Here is a 17,587-nt window from a genome sequence, read left to right on the forward strand (position 1 = left end):
TCTGTTATCTTCCACAGAAGCACCACGTCTGACCTCTGCTGGTGTGATTGCTGCTATTCACCTAATTAAACTATTCAAGAGACGATGTTGTACACTTTTCAGATATGCGAAAAACCACTGTGGGATTTACACTAAGCAAATTAAATAAGGAAAACTATAACCGTATAGCCGTTACAATAAGGCGATTCATTATGACAGTTAATTATACCGAGACTTTAAAAACATGTATGTGTCTCAGGCGTGCACTTTGTCCCTTTGCAGTGCCCGTACGCAGTGACAAGTCCAAAAAGCATTTTTTGAAAGATTCGAGGGCGCGTAGACCTCTGACATCAACAAAGACAGACTGGTAAGTACGTTTTAGACGACAATGTTTTGTTAAAATATTTGTTCCAATATGTTTTCTGTGACGTGAACTAATATAAGCGTCTTCAATCTAATGTCTACCATTGAATGAATGCAATCGCTGACAGAATAAGTTCTGGATGGCTGATGTTACTCAGAGGCTTGCTAGCTACTGGTACTGTAGGCTACTAACTCATAGCTAGACATAAAGGTCTACTGTACAGCACAGTATGGGCTAGCCAGCCTCGCTAAAGTAACAACATCCCCCATTGTGCTAGCAGAGCTAAGAATGGACCCAGTCAAAGCTACCTCTAGCCCCTTTGACGCCGATTCCTTCAAGACTCCGCACAAACCAGACAGGGTGCGGAATCTGACCCAAAAAGGTAGCGTTGGGACCCCGTGCACTCCAATCACCATCCCCGCCTCACCCTTCATGAAAAAACTTGGGTGTGGCACCGGCGTGAATGTCTACCTTTTTGACAGGTATGCTGCTGCTCTGTATCCGCTCCCTCTCCTCATGTCCATTGCCGGACCCCATTACTCCCTCATCTAATATGGCTTACACTGCGTGCAGAGGAAAGTTTCCTGACCCCTGTCTGTCTGTCTCAGGGTGGGGAAGCTGAATCTGTCCCCCTGGGCAGTTAAGAAGATCAACAACAGGTGTGCTGCCAGGCAGATTGACGTGTACCAGAGTAGACTGTGTGATGAGGCCAAGATCCTAAAGGACCTGAAGCACCCAAACATCGTTGGTAAGAGCCAGGAAGCAAACTCTTGAGGCAACCAAATAGATGGTCCCACAACCCTCTGGAGTTAATTAATTGCTTGTGTGCGTGTGTGTAACTGAGTTGAATCGGTTAAACTCACTCCTCAGTACAAACACTGCTCACCATAAAAGATCTAGCTTTTCAGTAGTAAAGTAAAGTGTTTGTAAAGGTGGTAGTTGATTTATAAGTCAGAGGACCCGTGTTTGAACCTTAGGCAAGATTGGGAGGAAGCTACACTGAAAAGCAACTACACCTGTTACATACGCGTGTGTCGCCAGGGTTCCGAGCCTTCACTACAGCGAAGGATGGCTCCAAGTGCCTGGCCATGGAGTACGGGGGAGAGCAGTCCCTCAACGACCTGATAGAGAAGAGGAAAGAAGAGGGTCTCAAAGCCTTCCCCGTCCACAACATCGAGAAGGTGGCCCTGCACGTTGCACGAGGACTGCAGGTAACTCCATACCTCCGGTATCTAGGATGTGTTTAGAAGTTCACTTCCTGTTTCCATTAGAAATGCCCCTCGCTTTAAAAAATTTGCTTTAAACGTTCCTTTTTAATCAGGATTTTAATTGTTAATTTAATTGTGTCTGTTCTTATTTTTATTGTATATTACATTGATATATATGATTGTAATTTTTACTGTAATGTAGCACTTAATAAATTTAATTTATAATTATTATTATGATAAAAAGGAGAACATTCTCTTAGTCCTTTGTGGAGAAATGACAACCTGTCTCTTTCTGGTCAGTACCTCCACAACGAGAAAAGGCTCCTGCATGGAGATATCAAGTCCTGCAACGTGGTTGTCAAGGGCGACTTCAACACCGTCAAGATCTGCGATGTGGGCGTGTCCCTCCAGCTGGATGAGAACATGAAAGGTAGACGGCCAATCGGCTTGGTTGAAAAGCTGACGGTAGCCAATCGGCTCGCCGTTGTCCCTCCCTTGCCGTCAAAGCTATGAACTGAATGAGAGGGAAGCAAGCAGTGATATAAGCACCAGTATTTCCTGCAGAAAATGCGTTACTTAAGGTGGTAGGGTGGGGTTTGGGGGGGGGGGAGGGAGTAAGTTGTTTGTGCGATAGACAAATGCATTCTGCAGAGAAGGGAGATTGGCATTGGTCACAGTTTGGAATGAGCTAATAAGCTAATAAGGGCAGATAACATGCATGTCAGGCCGACAAAGCTCATGACCCCCTGACTCCTTACCCTCTTCCACCCCCCATCCCCCCCTCCTGTTTATTATCACTATGCATCCTCAACCTCCCTGCAGTCAGAGCCCACACTGTAGCGTGCATACAGGCATCTGGTCCTGTTTGCACAGCAAGGCCCCATGATTTCACAACGCCTCCCCCACACTCTCTCATGTCATCCTCGTACTAATGCCTGGAACACAACCCTGGCTGCACCACAACCTCTTTCATCATCATCACACAACAGTATGCTGATACCCTAGTTCTGTTGTCCCTCAACTAGGGAGAAAGGTTAGGGTTCTGTTTTCTGTTGCATCAGAAATGCCACTCACCGTTCTCATTAAGAAGCCCTCATTAAGAGAGGCCCATATTTCATTGATTTAATTCTGCTCTTCAGGATTGAGTCGGTAAGTTTCATTTCTAACCCGGTCTCAGCCAGGTGGTTTAATTTAGTCTTTTCAAAGGTCTGATTACTTTGAAATGTCTCCTGCGACGACTGATTTTAATTATAGTTATAGAGACAGGGCAGGGGCATTAAAGAGGACAAAAATGTTTACCCTCTGCTTGGCTTTTATGTTGGCCTTGTAACACACGCATTCCTATTCTGTTCTGTCAAGCAGTTTGTCATAAATAGTCCAGTTCTGCCAAGCGTCAGATTCCCTGGCTGTTTGTGGTGCTGGTGAATGGCTTTGGTTGAATGTCAGGAATATTCCACCTCAGGGGCATTTTTGAAAAGAAAATACTTTTTTCCAGTATTGCCAAGTTTCAGTATTGCTAAGTTTCAGTATTGTTAAAGATCCCATGACATGCTGTTTTTGGATGCTTTTATATAGGCCTTAGTGGTCCCCTAATACTGTATCTGAAGTCTCTTTCCCGAAATTTAGCCTTGGTGCAGAATTACAGCCACTACGAGCCAGTCCCACAATGACCTTTCCTCAGGACGTGCCGTTTCTGTGTCAGTGGCTTTAAATGCTATGAGGAAGAAAGAGGCGGGGCTAACTGGAATGCTTCGGTCGTTTGCAAGCCATGATGTCTCGAGGAAAAACCAATATCGCGCTCGCACAGTCATAGCTCATTTTCTCATTGGTGGGCCAAATTCTCTGTGCGGGCAAAGCAGAGAAAGGGGAGGTAACCTTCCTCCTTATGACGACATAAGGAGAGGATTTTCAAAACCGAGCGTTTCATTTTCTCAACGGCGGAGAAGAATACCCAGGGCTTGGTTTACATCTATCAAAATGTCTAGCCACTGGGGGACCAAAGGCAGGCTAGGGGAACTCATTAATGTTAAATATAACCTCCTAAAGTGAACATTTCATGTCATGGGACCTTTAAGTTTCAGTATTGCTAAGTTTCAGTATTGTGAAGTCACATGTCAGATTTACCTGGTGAACCTTTCTCCTTTCCATTCATCGTCCTTTTCTCTATCCCTCCCTCCCCTTTCATCCAGGGAAACAGCATCAGGTCATGTTGTCTGATTTACGTTGCAAACTTCTCCCTTTCCTTCCCCATGACTCTCTCTCCACTTCTCTCACTCCCTCTCCTTTTCTGTATAATAGCATTAAAATGTACCATGACAAATTTCCCTTGTGAACCCTGCTCCTCCTTTCCATCTCTCACTCCCTCCTCCCCGCTCCCCCTCCAGTGGCCGACCCCAAGGCGGAGTACGTGGGCACGGAGCCCTGGAAGCCCATGGAGGCGTTGGAGGAGGAAGGGGAGATCACAGACAAGGCAGACATCTTCGCCTACGGCCTGACCCTGTGGGAGATGATGACCCTGGATATGCCTCACGTGGACATGCTGGGAAAAGACGAGGGCAAAGACGATGGTGAGCATGCCATCGTATCCCACCTTCTGCATCATACACAAACTCTCGTCCTTCTGTCTTTCTCGCTCACTCATATGTTTACATGTTCTGAATTCACTGCCTCCTTCTCAGATGACTCTATGGATGAAGAGGACTTTGACGAGGATGCCTACTACGAGAAACTGGGCACCAGGCCTGCTCTGGACTCAGCCGGCCTGGGTGGAGCTTACCAGAGGATGGTGGAGCTCTTCTGCCTCTGCACAGAGATGGACGCCAAGAAACGCCCATCCGCCGCCCAGATTGTCCAAGCACTTGAATCAAATACATCAGTCTGTAACAAGAACAGTGAGGTCATAGTGATAGACTAAGCTGTTGGTCGTGAGGGGCAGTGTTATAGAACTAGATCCCAGCTTGCCCTAATTACGTAATTGTGAAGCCATACTGTAGTCCCTGTATTATGTTGTTTTTTGTCAAAGTCATTTGATTGTTGTATTAAATGTCTCATATTCTTGTTTTGTATTAATGGGACAGTTCACCCCAAAATCTAAAATATGTATTTTCCTTTTTACCTGTAGTGCTATTTATCTATCTTTATTGTTTTGGAGATATTTGCCATAGAGATGTCTGCCTTGAATATAGCCCAATCTAGTTCCATTTGAGAGATTAATTAACCATTAAATTTAGTCATTTAGCAGATGCTCTTATCCAGAGCGACTTACAGTAAGTACAGGGACATACCCCTGAGGCAAGTAGGGTGAAGTGCCTTGCCCAAGGACACAACGTTATTTGGCACAGCCAGGAATATTTCTCCATTGCTTTGGCTCAATTCTTGAAACAGAAATGACATTCTCACAGCTCTAAGTGCATTTGGCAAAATAGCCTATATAGTTCAGCACAACTACATAGATCACCTTCAAAATGTCATATCTCATCCAAAACAGTTAACTCATGCTTCAAAAACAAATCATTTTCTCATATAGTCAGTGCTCCCAAAATGAAATGCTCCTTCTCGGTTGCTTTGGCTCATCGAGGAAAAAAAGAGGACATTCTCAAAGCTTTAAATACTTTTGCAAAAATAAGCGGTGGGAGGTTTGCAGGTGTTGTTTTGAGAATGTCATTTCTGTTTCGTGAAATGAGCCAAAGCAATGGGGAAAAACTGTAATAGCCTGATTCCCTAACTGCTCAGCCATCTGACCCATTATTTTGGTTTGAATCCTTTCGAACTCAAGGTAAAATTGCTAGGTTCACCAAACTTGCCTATCCTGCCTTTAATATAAAATGTATATATCAGACCCGGCAACTCATACCAAAACCAACAAGATAGGAAACAAGAGTAAAAAGGTATTTTTGATTTTGGGGTTATCTCTCCCGATGTCAATGTCTTGTGGAAACCTATACATGTTATAAATAGCGTTCTCTGTGTGGAATATTCCTTCTAGAACTCTGCTTTCCTTTACAGTGCTCTGTATACTTTGAGTGACCAAGCATCCTAAAGATCTGATATAAAGCAGGATATGAAAACCCCCTTGTCATGCAGCCTCAATTGAGTGCCCTCCTCACCACGGGTCAGCTTCAAGCTTCACTGCCATACTGTGATCTTCATCTCAGGTGAAAATAGATTTAGGGGTGGAAACAAATTAGGATTCTCACTCTAACCATGTTGTGAAATCTTATGACAATTTCTGTAATATAAACGCAATAAAACATGATTTGCTTGATTTGAACTATTACTACTTTTATTTTCCATTTAAGAATTTCAATTGACACATTTGCCTTGGATAAAAAAAGGTAAAACCTTTATTTCAAACTATTTACAGGGTGCAACAGATTAGACTTCAACACTGATACCATCCATCTGAACAGACCAGAACCTCATACAGGGTAGCTTTTGGAACAGTCAACTTTTCAGCAGCAGGAAGATAAAAAGGGGGACTTTGTTTTTACTACAACATGTAGAAAACAAAACCGCCCTCAACACTGATAGCAAACCTTCATCAGTTGGTACAGCTTAAACTTTAGCTCAACACATGAAACAAACATGTCCTTTGACAACAAGTACCTATCTGAAATTACTCAAATCAGGCACAGGTCAAGACGTATTTCTCCGCCAGAGGTAAACCAACATGCATACAAACCAACTCCTCTGAGGTTGCCGAACAGTCCAAAAAATTACAAATTAAAAACCTGAACTCCATAACGTTCAGCCGACAAAGTTGTAAACGAAGAAGGTTGGGGTGTTGCAGTACCGAGTGGCAAACAGCTTCCCGTCGGGGGTGGGGTCAGAGAAGGCAATCTCCTCCTTGGTCAGGGGGCTGCCGTAAGTGAAGGTGCTCCTGGACATGACAACAGTGGAGAGAGGGAGAAGGGGTTGATATTAACATTCTCCGCTTTTGAGAGCTCCCAAAACTAAACCCAGCCCCAGAGCCTGTGGCGTGTGTTTACCTGGCGGTGTCCAGCATACGGGTGGCGATGGCGCTCCGGCGGGCCAGGCTGAACACCCACACCCGGCTCACCCCCAGGATGGCCGGCTCCGGGGAGGAGGAGCAGCACCAGGCCCTGTGGGGCTCCATGAAGTCCTCCCGGGTCATGTCCTTGGGCTGGGCAGGCTCTGCCAGGACCCGGAATGCCTGCAGGGGAGGGGGGTACCAAGAGAACAGGGATCACAGACCTGCATTGCTGCCTCTTTCGGCAGGGCTAGCCACTAAAGGGGTGAGGGGGTCAGGGGTGTTGAGATGGCCAGGATGAGGATGGTCTACCTTGCTCGTATCCCCCACACAAGTAGCCCATAATACATGAGTTACAAGGGAAGCCATGGTGATTGATGTGTGTGTGTGTGTGTGTACCTGGCGGATGTGCTCTGCCACGAGGCAGCCCACGATCATGCGGTTTGTGTTGATGAACAGGTAGGTCTTGGCCTTTCTGGGGGAGCTGAGGGAGAGCTGCTGGAAGCCGAGCTCGCTGTCTGCTAGCCGGCGCACTTGCTCTGCCTGGAGAGAGAGGGGGTGAGGGTTAACGTCAAAGACCCAAATGATCTCAGAGATCTACCATTCATCACACACACACACACACGCGCACCTTCTTGACTGCGAATTTGGGGTCGCCTGGGAGCACCTGGATGATTTTGCCGTCCCAGAACTCTGCCACCACTCTCTCCTTCTTCCAGCCCTGCGTCAGGACGAGACGGGTTGGAGGGGTTAAGAATGTGGAGGGTGGACAGAATGGTGGCGAGGAAATTGATCTCAATGGGTAGGAGTAGCACACTCAAAAGGTGTGGGGTGGGCTGAAGGAAGGAAGGAGGAGGGGCTAAAGGAAAAAGGGAGGACTGGGGGGGCAGAGAGAAGGATGGTAAAAGAGAGAATTGAGTGGAGTTGGGGGAAGGCGGCGTACCACAAACTTCATGCTGTCGAGCAGCTGCTGGTGGAACAGGGTGTGCTGGTAGTTGTCCTCCAGGCTGTCAGCGCTGTAGATCATCCCACAGGAGCTACAGGTGGTTGCCCCGAACTGCTTCTGACCCGCATCCTGGGACAGGAGGATTCAGAGGTTAGGGTTAAGCTACAGGATGGGAGGGCTGGGGGTTGAGCTATAGGACAGGGGAGGGCTGGGGGTTGAGCTATAGGACAGGGGAGGGCTGGGGGTTGAGCTATAGGACAGGGGAGGGCTGGGGGTTAAGCTAGGAAAGGAAAGGTCTGTCACTATAGAACAGTGAAGGACTGGGGCTCGTGCTGCGTCAGGGGTGGAGATGGAGAGTTGTGTTGTCACAGGAGACAACTACAGGTTAGCACTGTGCAAAGATAGGGGACGATTAGGGGTGGTTTTTAGGACTTGGGAACGCAGCAGTTTGTGTTAGGACAGACACTTAGTCCCCATGAATGGACTCATAAACAATACTGTTTGTACATACGATAATTAGTTGGTTGTCGTCCTGTTTCTTGGGCTCCTTTCTCTTCCGAAGGCTCCTCTCCTTGACAGCTGAGGGCAGTGAGCCCACCGGACCAGTAGGGGTGCTGCAGGTCACGGGGGAGGCCAGGCCAGACTTCATCTGGCACCTAGAAGAACAATAGACACACGATTTAATAACTTGCATTTATCAACAAAAAGTTGATACTGACATTAAAACAAAACAGTTTTGGCTCTTCTATTAAACCACCCCAACCCGCCAATTTATGTATTCTTTGGCTTTAGCACTCTTTTTATCCAAAGGGACGTGCAGAACAGGGAGGATTTGAACCTGCGACCTCTCGCAGTCAAGTGCTGTAACCCCTGGAGCAGAGCTCGCAGTGTGTGACCTGGAGAAGGCTCCCACCTCTTGGATGCCGAGCCAAAGATGGGGTAGACAGCAGAGAGAGATGAGGCTGGGCTGGCGGAGGAGCCGACGTCTCCCAGGTCGAACACTGCGTCGGAGCCAGCCTCTGTTAGGAAGTCCTTCTGGAAGGGAAACACACCGATGAAGGAGCCGTTCATCAGTCATTCCACCCATACTCATCCCACACACAATCGGCCTCATCATCAATGCTCTCCCACATACCCCATAACATGTACTCTACCTTACTTTCCATGAACTCGCGCACGCACGCACACACAATTTTCCTAACATCAATGCTCTCCCACATCAACCCCCATAACTGTACTCTACTTATGCTCTCTTTCTATCAACCCAACCACTCTGTCTATCCACACACATACAACCACACCGACTCCCACCTGTGTGTTGATGTCTGTGGCAGGGCCGGGGCTGGAGGGGGTCGGGGAGCGTTCCAGCAGGATCTTCACCTCCCTGGTCAGGCCGTAGCGCTCTGCCAGCCGGCTGGGAGACAGGGTGTCTGGACAGGGCAGGCTCCGCTGCCGGGGACTGGAGCTCACATCCTCCTGGGGCTTAGGGCTGGAGGACACAGCCTCACTGGAGACCAGGTCTTCTCCTACTAAGTCTTCCAGGTCTGTGTGCGGAGCCGGAGGCTGTGGAACAACAGGCTCGTCCGAGGTCTTCTCCAAGACGCTGTGTCCAGCTGAGAAGCTCTTCTGGGTCTGGATCGTCTCTGTTTTTCTTTCGGGTAGAACGACAGAAGATTTGTTTTTCACCGTTTTGGAGGCAGGCTCCTTGGTGGATCTGGGGGTTGATTTCTTGTACATGGAGGTGGGTTTCTTGCCTGTGCTGAAGAACGCAGCACCTACGTAGATCTTTGGCTTCAGTTTGGACGTCAGGCTGCCGGTGAAGTTGAAAGTCGTGCTTTTCTTGGGCTGCTCCTGTTTGGTGCCGCTGGCTGCTTTAGTGTTGGAGGGTATGTAGGGGGCACACTGCTTTACGCCAGTCTTGCCACCATGGACGGCAGCCACCTTCCTGACTTTGCCTCCCCCCCTTCCCTTCGTCTTCCTATCCGCAACCTTTGGCAGTTCGTAAGGGTCCGGAGTGACCTTGGATACAAGTTGTGGAGGTGGCTTGGTCTCCTTCAGCATCTTCCTCTCCAGGGGGGTTAGGTACAGAGCCTTCTTCTTGCCATAAAAGCAGCCTGTCACCACCGCTGCATTGAACGGCGAGGCTAGCTTCGGTACCTTCTGAGGGGACCGGGCTGGGGAGTCTCTGAGCTGGAGAGCGGAGGAGCGCTGTGGGGAAGTGTAGTTCTTCATCTGCCCCTTCTTTATTGGGGTCTGGGACAGTTTGAGGGACGTCTTGAGGGGAGAGCCCTGGTCGACAGGCCTCTTGGCAGGAAGACTGGAACACAGGGAAAATACTCATATGCTATAACGGTTCAGCAAAAGGTGTTTTGTTCAGTTAAAGGTGCCTGTGCCGGCTGGTTCTCACCTCTCAGAGTCTAGAGAAGAGCGCTTCCTCTTCACAGCCGTTAATTTGGGCAACATAATTTACCAAGTCTTCTGACCTGTGCAGTGGACAACATTTAGACGTCACTAACGTAATTTTAGATCATTTGAATGCCAATTAAACGATTACTTTACGGTAGTCAAGTTACTTAATTAACTTTGTACAAAATACTAGGTAACCACTGTTCAGCTAGATGTTACTTGTTATACTGACAATACTATTATTGGCGGGAGCTGACTTCCCGGGAGTTCGCCTACATCGGGCGCTATATAGCTAGCAAATGGCTTGCACTTGCTAGTAATAAACAAACATTCTGGTTTTCATTGTGTGGCAATGTGGCAACATAGCAGGGCTTTAAATGCTTTATGCGATTGTTTTAGAAAAGTTTACCAGAGTAACTAACGTTAGAGCTAGCTATCTTGCTGTAACTAAGCGGCGCGTACACAGTAGAAGGATTAATCTAGCTAACAAACTAACTAGGCTCTTTAATTCAATGCTCCGCTGAATGAAATTGCTGTCCATACATGCTAAATTACTACATACCGAATCGGCGATTATTGTCCAAGTTTTCGAAATTGAGCTTTGTGTGACTGTCTTCTCTTGTGATGTGATCAGAATGTTTGGAACAAGATTTTGAACCGCGCGCGCCTCTCTGAAAAAAAACGCACTACGTCATGTATGACCTATGACCCGGAAGCCGTTAGACCACTATCAACAACTTCCTCCGTGAATTGTACACGCCGAAGTGCTTTATTTCTCTTTATCAGGCAATAACTAAGTTAGATATAGATTTAGACAATCTTGTAACATTAACTGTGATTTAAATGTTGTTTTAGGATAGCTTCTTTTGTTACTCACATTAATGCAGGATGGTGTTTTATTTTACGAGTGCTGGTAAGTTTAGTCTTGTCTCTTAAACCACTAGCTAGGTGGCCAACGTTGCTATCTTGCTATACTCTGCAATAAAACAATTACGTTGTATTGTTGTAAACCATTTAGCTAGTTGTCAGTCATGTGCAGTACTAGCCAAATACAGTCCATGCCCTGATGGCCCATGACAGGAGCCAGCTTTTTATATCATTAGGCAAATCGGTCTGAACCGACATCTGACCGACATCCTTAAATTCCATTGACAATAGTAGCCAAACGTAATTGTGTGGCTCTAGACGTGTGTATATATTTATTGCGGTGACCTGTCTACAAGTGTTCATGTTGACCAATGACAGTCTTTCTTTGTCATTTCAGTTGTGTCTCCGCCATACACAATCTACATGGGGAAGGATAAATACGAAAGTGCGTTGCTGGTCACATATATCACTACATAAGAGTGCAAAGTGGTATAGTAGAACAACATTTACACACAGATTGACAGGTGGACTTCAAACTGCTTTTTCTTTCCGCAGATGAAGACCTAATCAAGTACGGCTGGCCTGAAGACATCTGGTAAGATGCCATGTAGCTCATAGTATAGAATGAGTATGTCTATTAATACTGAGTTGTCATGTACATTTCATTATCATACATCCAAGGCAGGTGTACACATTGATCTATCAGACACACCAAGCAGTATTGAGTTCATCCACAAGGTGTCATTAAACTCAAGCAGCACACCCACCTGTTGATGCTAGGACTGTGTTATGACACCCGCAGGTTTCACGTGGACAAACTGTCCTCGGCCCATGTCTACCTGAGAATGCCTACGGTAGGGAGATGACATCGCTGCTGTCAATGCTTTGATTTGGTGTGCAGATGTATGTCTGGATTCACATTGCAACTTTTATCTTCCATTTCTCCACTAAAGGGACTGACGATAGATGACATTCCCAAGGAGGTGCTGATCGACTGTGCACAGCTGGTGAAGAACAACAGCATCCAGGGTAATGAACGAATACATATTCATTATATGTATGAACTGTATGAAAATGTGACAGCAGTAATACATACTAAGACAAAGTGACACAGTAGCTTTATGAGTTGCATGTCACGCTCCAGTGCACCCAGTTACTTGTTTCGAGTTTGAACGCAGAAATACCCCTAGTTCATTCAGAGGTGTGTTTCACAGGCTGCAAGATGAACAACATCAACGTTGTGTACACGCCCTGGGCCAACCTGAAAAAGACAGGAGAAATGGACGTCGGACAGATAGGCTTCCACAGGCACAAGGAGGTCGGTCATCTCACCCATGAGTCTAGAAACTTCTTTCAAAACAATAACAATGTCGTGTTTGATGTGTCGGTGGCGTTCTGTAACCACTTTTTGCCCCAGGTGAAGCTCGTGGCCGTGGAGAAGAAGGTGAACGAGATCGTCAACAGGCTGGAGAAGACCAAAGACGAGAGGTTCCCCGATCTGGCAGCAGACAAGGAGTCCCGAGACCGCGAGGAGAGGAACGAGAAGAAGGCCCAGATACAAGACCTGAAGAAGAAGGAGAAGGACGAGATGAAGAGGCGAAAAGAGATGGACGAGCTTAAGTGAGTCTGGGAAGTCAGCAGACGTGTTGCGGATATCTGACGCCGCAGTCGGCTCTCTGAGGTTTCTCTCAACTTGTCAAGTCTTTATAGTTAACACGACTAAACTAAAGTGGACTAAGTTAGATGCTGTCCTTCTCATTCAATTTCTATGTAGTAGGGAACATATGAGCTTGTTGTCATTTTGGTACCTATCTTTTTCCAGGAGTTACTCCTCACTCATGAACAGTGACAACATGACAACCAACGAGGTGAGTTTGAATAGCACTCAAACACTCCTATTCCTATAGTGGATGAATGGTCAAGCGGTTCACTTATCATGCTTCAAGGATCAGGGACGAATATCTATTAGTGTGATTCTGACAGCGTCTTTTTTCTCTTCTTTTTAGGATGGCAATGACTCAGATGACTTCATGTGAGAGAGGGGGGGGGGTCATGTGTCATCCTAGAGACAGACGGCTTCATCTACTAACTGACGTTGCTGGGTACTCTCACTGTTCTCTCAGACAGTGCAGCACTGACATTGTACATAGATGGATACAAACTCTCCTCGCTACAGTATATACACAGCAGGACTTGTGCCAATAGCAACTTGGGATGTGTGTGTGTGTGCGTGCGTGCTGCTTAACTCCCTATCAAACTTTCCTGAGCCTACCACCAGGACATTGCCATGACAGTGATACGGTAAAGAAATTCAGGTAAAAGATTCACTGTCCCTAGCAACGGAAAGAAAACGGTTCAGCAATGATCCTAGGAGTTAGACTGAGTCCTATGCTACATAATCATCGCTCAACTCTTCAAATCAACACCGTTGCATGCCTGTTTATGAAATGCTATGAATGAATGTATATGATGGCCCTATGACCAGTATGTCCATCTATGGTCACTAAGTATGTACAGGAACACCTGTTGTTGTTGGTTTGTTATTGTTTGCCTGAGCGACGCTGCTGCCCTCTACCCCAGATTCCGGCTGCGTCTTTAAGCCCTGGAGTCAGGTTCACCCTCACTATTTGATTTGATATGATTATGTTCAAATTCAAAATAAAACGTTCCCTTGTTTAACATGTGGTTGTATTGACTCTGTATGGCTCTTTATTGAGACATTACATTATAATGGATGACAGTGAACAGGAAAAAGGAATCCTTTCTTCCTTTCAGTGGTCTTCAGAGGGTGTTCCCCTGTCTACCTTGACAGCCAAAAGTGTTAAGTGTGACATCTTGGTGCAAATACCGTAGGTTCAATCTTTGGTTGAACCATAATCGGGCTGGCTTCGGCTCAGCGGGCCAAAGCAGTGTTGTGTCCTGCAGAAGGCTATTGGAGGCCTTTAAGGAAGCTACACGAGGAGTGTGTTCTATAGGGGAAGTTAGTGAGGGCATGCTTCTCTGACATCTGTATAAACATGGCTGCCAACAAGAACCAAAACACAAAGGAGAGGCCTTGCTTCCTCTGCATGAAATCTGCAACAAATAAAGCTTTTCTTCTCAGACAAGAGAAGTCAGATGGTTCTGTGTTCAGTCGATGTAAACTGTTAAATATTCATTGTTTCTCTCATCCAAATATTTCAGTGAAGCGTGCAGAGAATGTGTGCAGAGACCCATGAATCCTTTCATGGTTTGGGCATTGAAATAAGATTTGCCATTGTATACCTAAAGCTAAATGTTACAGTCAGGCTTACTATTTTGGATAATTGATTACGGAAAAATCAAGTTGGCAGCATAAACATTTAGTAGCATTTCAGACATAAGTAATTATTTCCATGCTGGTTTCAAGTTAGTTGAACTGAGATATTGACACATTAGTTTGTTGTTGTCTGTAAGACCCAATGTAACATTCTGCAGTTATGTAACATTCTTCAACATACAATCCCATGTAATTGGGTGTTAAAAGTTTAGCCAGATATTAATACAAACTCATTATTTCTGGTTTTGACATGAGGAATTACTTAGTCGTAATGAGATTTAGCTGTTAGCTAACACCAACTCAGCCAGTATTACTGGAGACAGGCCAGGGAAAGGCAATTCAATTCCACAGTGTACACTTTTGTTGTACTGCAGGTACATTTGCTCTTGCAAGGCATATTTTCTACATATGGTTCTTCTTTATTATGGCTGGTCTGTTAGCCATAACCAGTTTCTATGTGGTTCCAGGAATGATAATCACCTCCTTGCTTTCCTGTGATGGAGTAGACACAAGCTCTTGTTGATGGTGGTCCTTTGCTACAGCACAACAATCAAAAAGTGAGACTCTGGACTTTTAGAACTATTTAGAACATTCAATGCAGGTCCCACTTTGACCTATTACAGTAAACAAACAAAAAAGCTTAAGTGCACATGTTCCCTCTGCACCACAAGATGGCGTCTTCTTATCTAGAATATTTGGTCTATACAGGGAGAAATGAGTGAGATGACATTCACATTTTCTCTCTTTCACTCCATCTTCATTTTTCTCCCAATCTGCTTTGACATCTCTGTCACATACATTAAAAAACCTACTTTTGTTCGCTCTGAAAGTGCCTCTGACATAACCTACACACATTTCATGAAGGCTTGACAAGACCACATTGTTTTCCATTTTGCAATGAAGATGAATTATTCTTTGTCTTAAATGTTCATTGAGTATGCTTGTATATGAAATGGGAAGATGAAAGCTAAGGGCCCCTGGTTTTCTCATTCTGAGGCGTTTTCTTCGGTCTTGTTTTGGACTAAATAACCATGAACTCCACGCTGGCCAATTAGCAGCTGACTGTAGCCTGTATGTCACGGAAATGTTTTGGTGGAATAAATGTAATTTGCGGGAAGGCTAAAGGGTACAGGAATCACCCAGAATATGAGTCTGGCAGGGAGGCTGGGAGAGCTGAGACTTGTCAGGCTACAGCAGTCAGACTAGCCAGCCAGCCCTGTCATGACCAATTATCTTCATATTTACCAGAAGAAACCAGGCAAGGATATGTGTTCCTTTGTGATGGGTTAGAAGCCAGGGGAGGGCATAGCTCAGTAGCTAAAGCACTTGACTGTAATCAACAGGTTGCTGGTTCAAATCTACCCCCGTACCAGACTTCTCTTTGGATAACAGTGGCTATAAGTTAATTAAACCGAAGTTGTGATTGGACTGGTGGCAACCCTGTCTGTGCAGACTACACAAGGTTAAAACATAAAAGAGCGTGAGGGAAAAATACTTTATTCAGCCAAGGAGGGCGTTGGCCTCATTGGCAGGACATGCACACCCACTCACACAGGTGGAAATAATGACCCATGTCCGCATAGGACAGTGCCCTTCTCTTTCCCTCCTCCTCTACTCCCCCACTCCCTCTTTCTGTTGTCCCTCTCTCCAAATCTGTTTCTCTTCTTCTCATCTCCTATATCTCTACCCGTACAGTTTGTTTTTGTGTTGTTTGGAAACATGCACCCCAGCCTCAGCCCCAGTCACCCAGCCCCAACCAGGGACCCAGTCCTGGGTAGGGAGCCACCCAGTCATAGACAAGGCCTCAGTCTGGGATACAGCCTGTGACCCATCCAGAGAACCATCCAGGGACCCTCTTCCAACCGTAGACCCAGCCCTGGCGCCGGCCATAGACCCACACACACACACACGCACGCACACACACACACACACACACACACACACACACACACACACACACACACACACACACAAGAGAGAGGGAAGTTCCCCAGCCATGCAAGGGAGTCTGTGGTGGCTCATGTCAGCAGCTCTGCAGCTTGTTTTACCTTCCTGACTCCAGTCACAATAACATTTTTACCACCCATGGGGCGGTATGGTGGTCACGCATCTGCCCCTGTGGTAGTCACGGAAACAACTGCCCCCTTGGTGATCATGGTAACAACGGCCCCCATAGTGGTCGTGGTAACAACCAGTCCCTTAGTGGTCAAACTAACAACTGCTGGTGGTTGGAATGACAGAGGAAGAGGACCACACACGCACACACACAGTCACTGCCACAGTCTCCAGAGGACAAGCTGAGTGGAGCTCCCCAACAACTCCTCCATTTCTTCCTCTGTTCCACCTTCTTTCTCTCCCTCCCACCATCAGCATCTCCACATTAACATGGGAGATGTGCTGCTTCACTGTGGTCCCAACATCAGGCCAGCTGGACACTCCAACCAAAGCAAACAGGGCTGTTAAACGCAGCTGTGTGTGTATCCTATGTGTGTGTGTATCCTATGTGTGTGTGTAGCTCTCAGATGGTTCTATTCTCCAAGGGGCAGATATGTAGGCCAGGAGAGAAGAAGGGTGGTTAGGGGGCGCTCTATTGGACACACGCATGCACACACACTCACACACAATGACACCTGGGGTGTGTGAGACTGTATGTTGACATCTCTTCCTCGGCTCTAGGAAGCTTACTGGCTGCAGTGGTTGTTGTAGAGGAACAGTAGGAGAGGGGAGAGATGGAAACTTTGACTGTCAAGTGAGAAGGGAAAGCAGTTGGTATTAGGTACCAGGTTTGTCTTCTTCCTGTGTGTGTGGCTGTCTAAAGGGGTGTTTCATTCTACACAAAAAAACACAATTGAACACACTACGTAACATTTTTTTTATTTATAAAGAAATCTATAAAGACGTGTAATCTTACCTAAATCTACAAAGATACTTATACTACGAAAGTCTGTGAGGTTTGCAATGACTGCAAACCATCACTGCCACCACAGTGCGGTAGTCTGGGCTGCTATAGTCTCTGACCCTCCCAGGTAAGATGCAGGCTCTAGAACCTTCTCTTCTTGTTGAGGGGTAACCAGCTAGGTCCCGGGTCAGGCTCATGCTCTCCTCCCTCCTCCTCTTCCTGGGCCTGGAGGTCTGGGAGTGAGGGGAGCCGATCTGCCAGGAGTACTCCACCGCCATGTCCTCCACAGGGTCCAGGTGCTCAAGGGGGAGCAGGGACTCAGAATGGTGTTTGAATGGAGACCCACGTCTAGGTCTCCATACACGGCATGTTGCAGATGGTACTGCTGAGTGGAGCTGCTGAACTGGTTAAGTGAGGGGTTGGACAAAGATTGGACCTGATTGGAAATCAAGGGAGAGGCTTGGATCTGATTGGATGTCATGGGACAGGCATGGCTCTGATTGGACAACATGGGCCAAACTTGGTTCTGATTGGATGTCATGGGCCAGGCTTGTCTCTGATTGGATGTCATGGGCCAGGTTTGAGTATGATTGGACAGCATGGGCCAGTCTTGTCTCTGATTGGACGTCA

General features: G+C 46.5%; 3 protein-coding genes across 3 annotated transcripts; 2 read left to right on the top strand and 1 right to left on the bottom strand.

The window, feature by feature from the left end:
• Positions 1 to 284: 284 nt before the first annotated feature.
• Positions 285 to 5,806, top strand: pbk (PDZ binding kinase). Its single transcript, XM_067241475.1, has 7 exons — positions 285 to 346; positions 624 to 825; positions 952 to 1,091; positions 1,385 to 1,554; positions 1,852 to 1,981; positions 3,936 to 4,118; positions 4,230 to 5,806. Exons 2-7 carry the CDS (start codon positions 632 to 634, stop codon positions 4,463 to 4,465), a joined length of 1,053 nt encoding a protein of 350 aa, XP_067097576.1. The 5' UTR covers positions 285 to 346; positions 624 to 631; the 3' UTR covers positions 4,466 to 5,806.
• Positions 5,807 to 5,871: 65 nt separating this feature from the next.
• Positions 5,872 to 10,566, bottom strand: esco2 (establishment of sister chromatid cohesion N-acetyltransferase 2). Its single transcript, XM_067242344.1, has 10 exons — positions 10,456 to 10,566; positions 9,895 to 9,970; positions 8,799 to 9,804; positions 8,401 to 8,522; positions 7,999 to 8,143; positions 7,485 to 7,616; positions 7,173 to 7,262; positions 6,941 to 7,084; positions 6,540 to 6,724; positions 5,872 to 6,430 (listed from the first exon to the last, which is right to left on the bottom strand). The coding sequence occupies exons 2-10, from the start codon at positions 9,948 to 9,950 to the stop codon at positions 6,298 to 6,300; spliced, it is 2,013 nt and encodes a 670-aa protein (XP_067098445.1). The 5' UTR covers positions 9,951 to 9,970; positions 10,456 to 10,566; the 3' UTR covers positions 5,872 to 6,297.
• Positions 10,567 to 10,619: 53 nt separating this feature from the next.
• ccdc25 (coiled-coil domain containing 25) lies at positions 10,620 to 13,439 on the top strand. Its single transcript, XM_067241863.1, has 9 exons — positions 10,620 to 10,806; positions 11,158 to 11,205; positions 11,316 to 11,355; positions 11,563 to 11,614; positions 11,714 to 11,789; positions 11,975 to 12,078; positions 12,178 to 12,380; positions 12,583 to 12,628; positions 12,767 to 13,439. Exons 1-9 carry the CDS (start codon positions 10,782 to 10,784, stop codon positions 12,794 to 12,796), a joined length of 624 nt encoding a protein of 207 aa, XP_067097964.1. The 5' UTR covers positions 10,620 to 10,781; the 3' UTR covers positions 12,797 to 13,439.
• The last annotated feature ends 4,148 nt before the right edge of the window (positions 13,440 to 17,587 follow it).

This window comes from Osmerus mordax, chromosome 8 (genome assembly GCF_038355195.1).
Source record: "Osmerus mordax isolate fOsmMor3 chromosome 8, fOsmMor3.pri, whole genome shotgun sequence".
Classification (NCBI taxonomy): Eukaryota; Metazoa; Chordata; class Actinopteri; order Osmeriformes; family Osmeridae; genus Osmerus; species Osmerus mordax.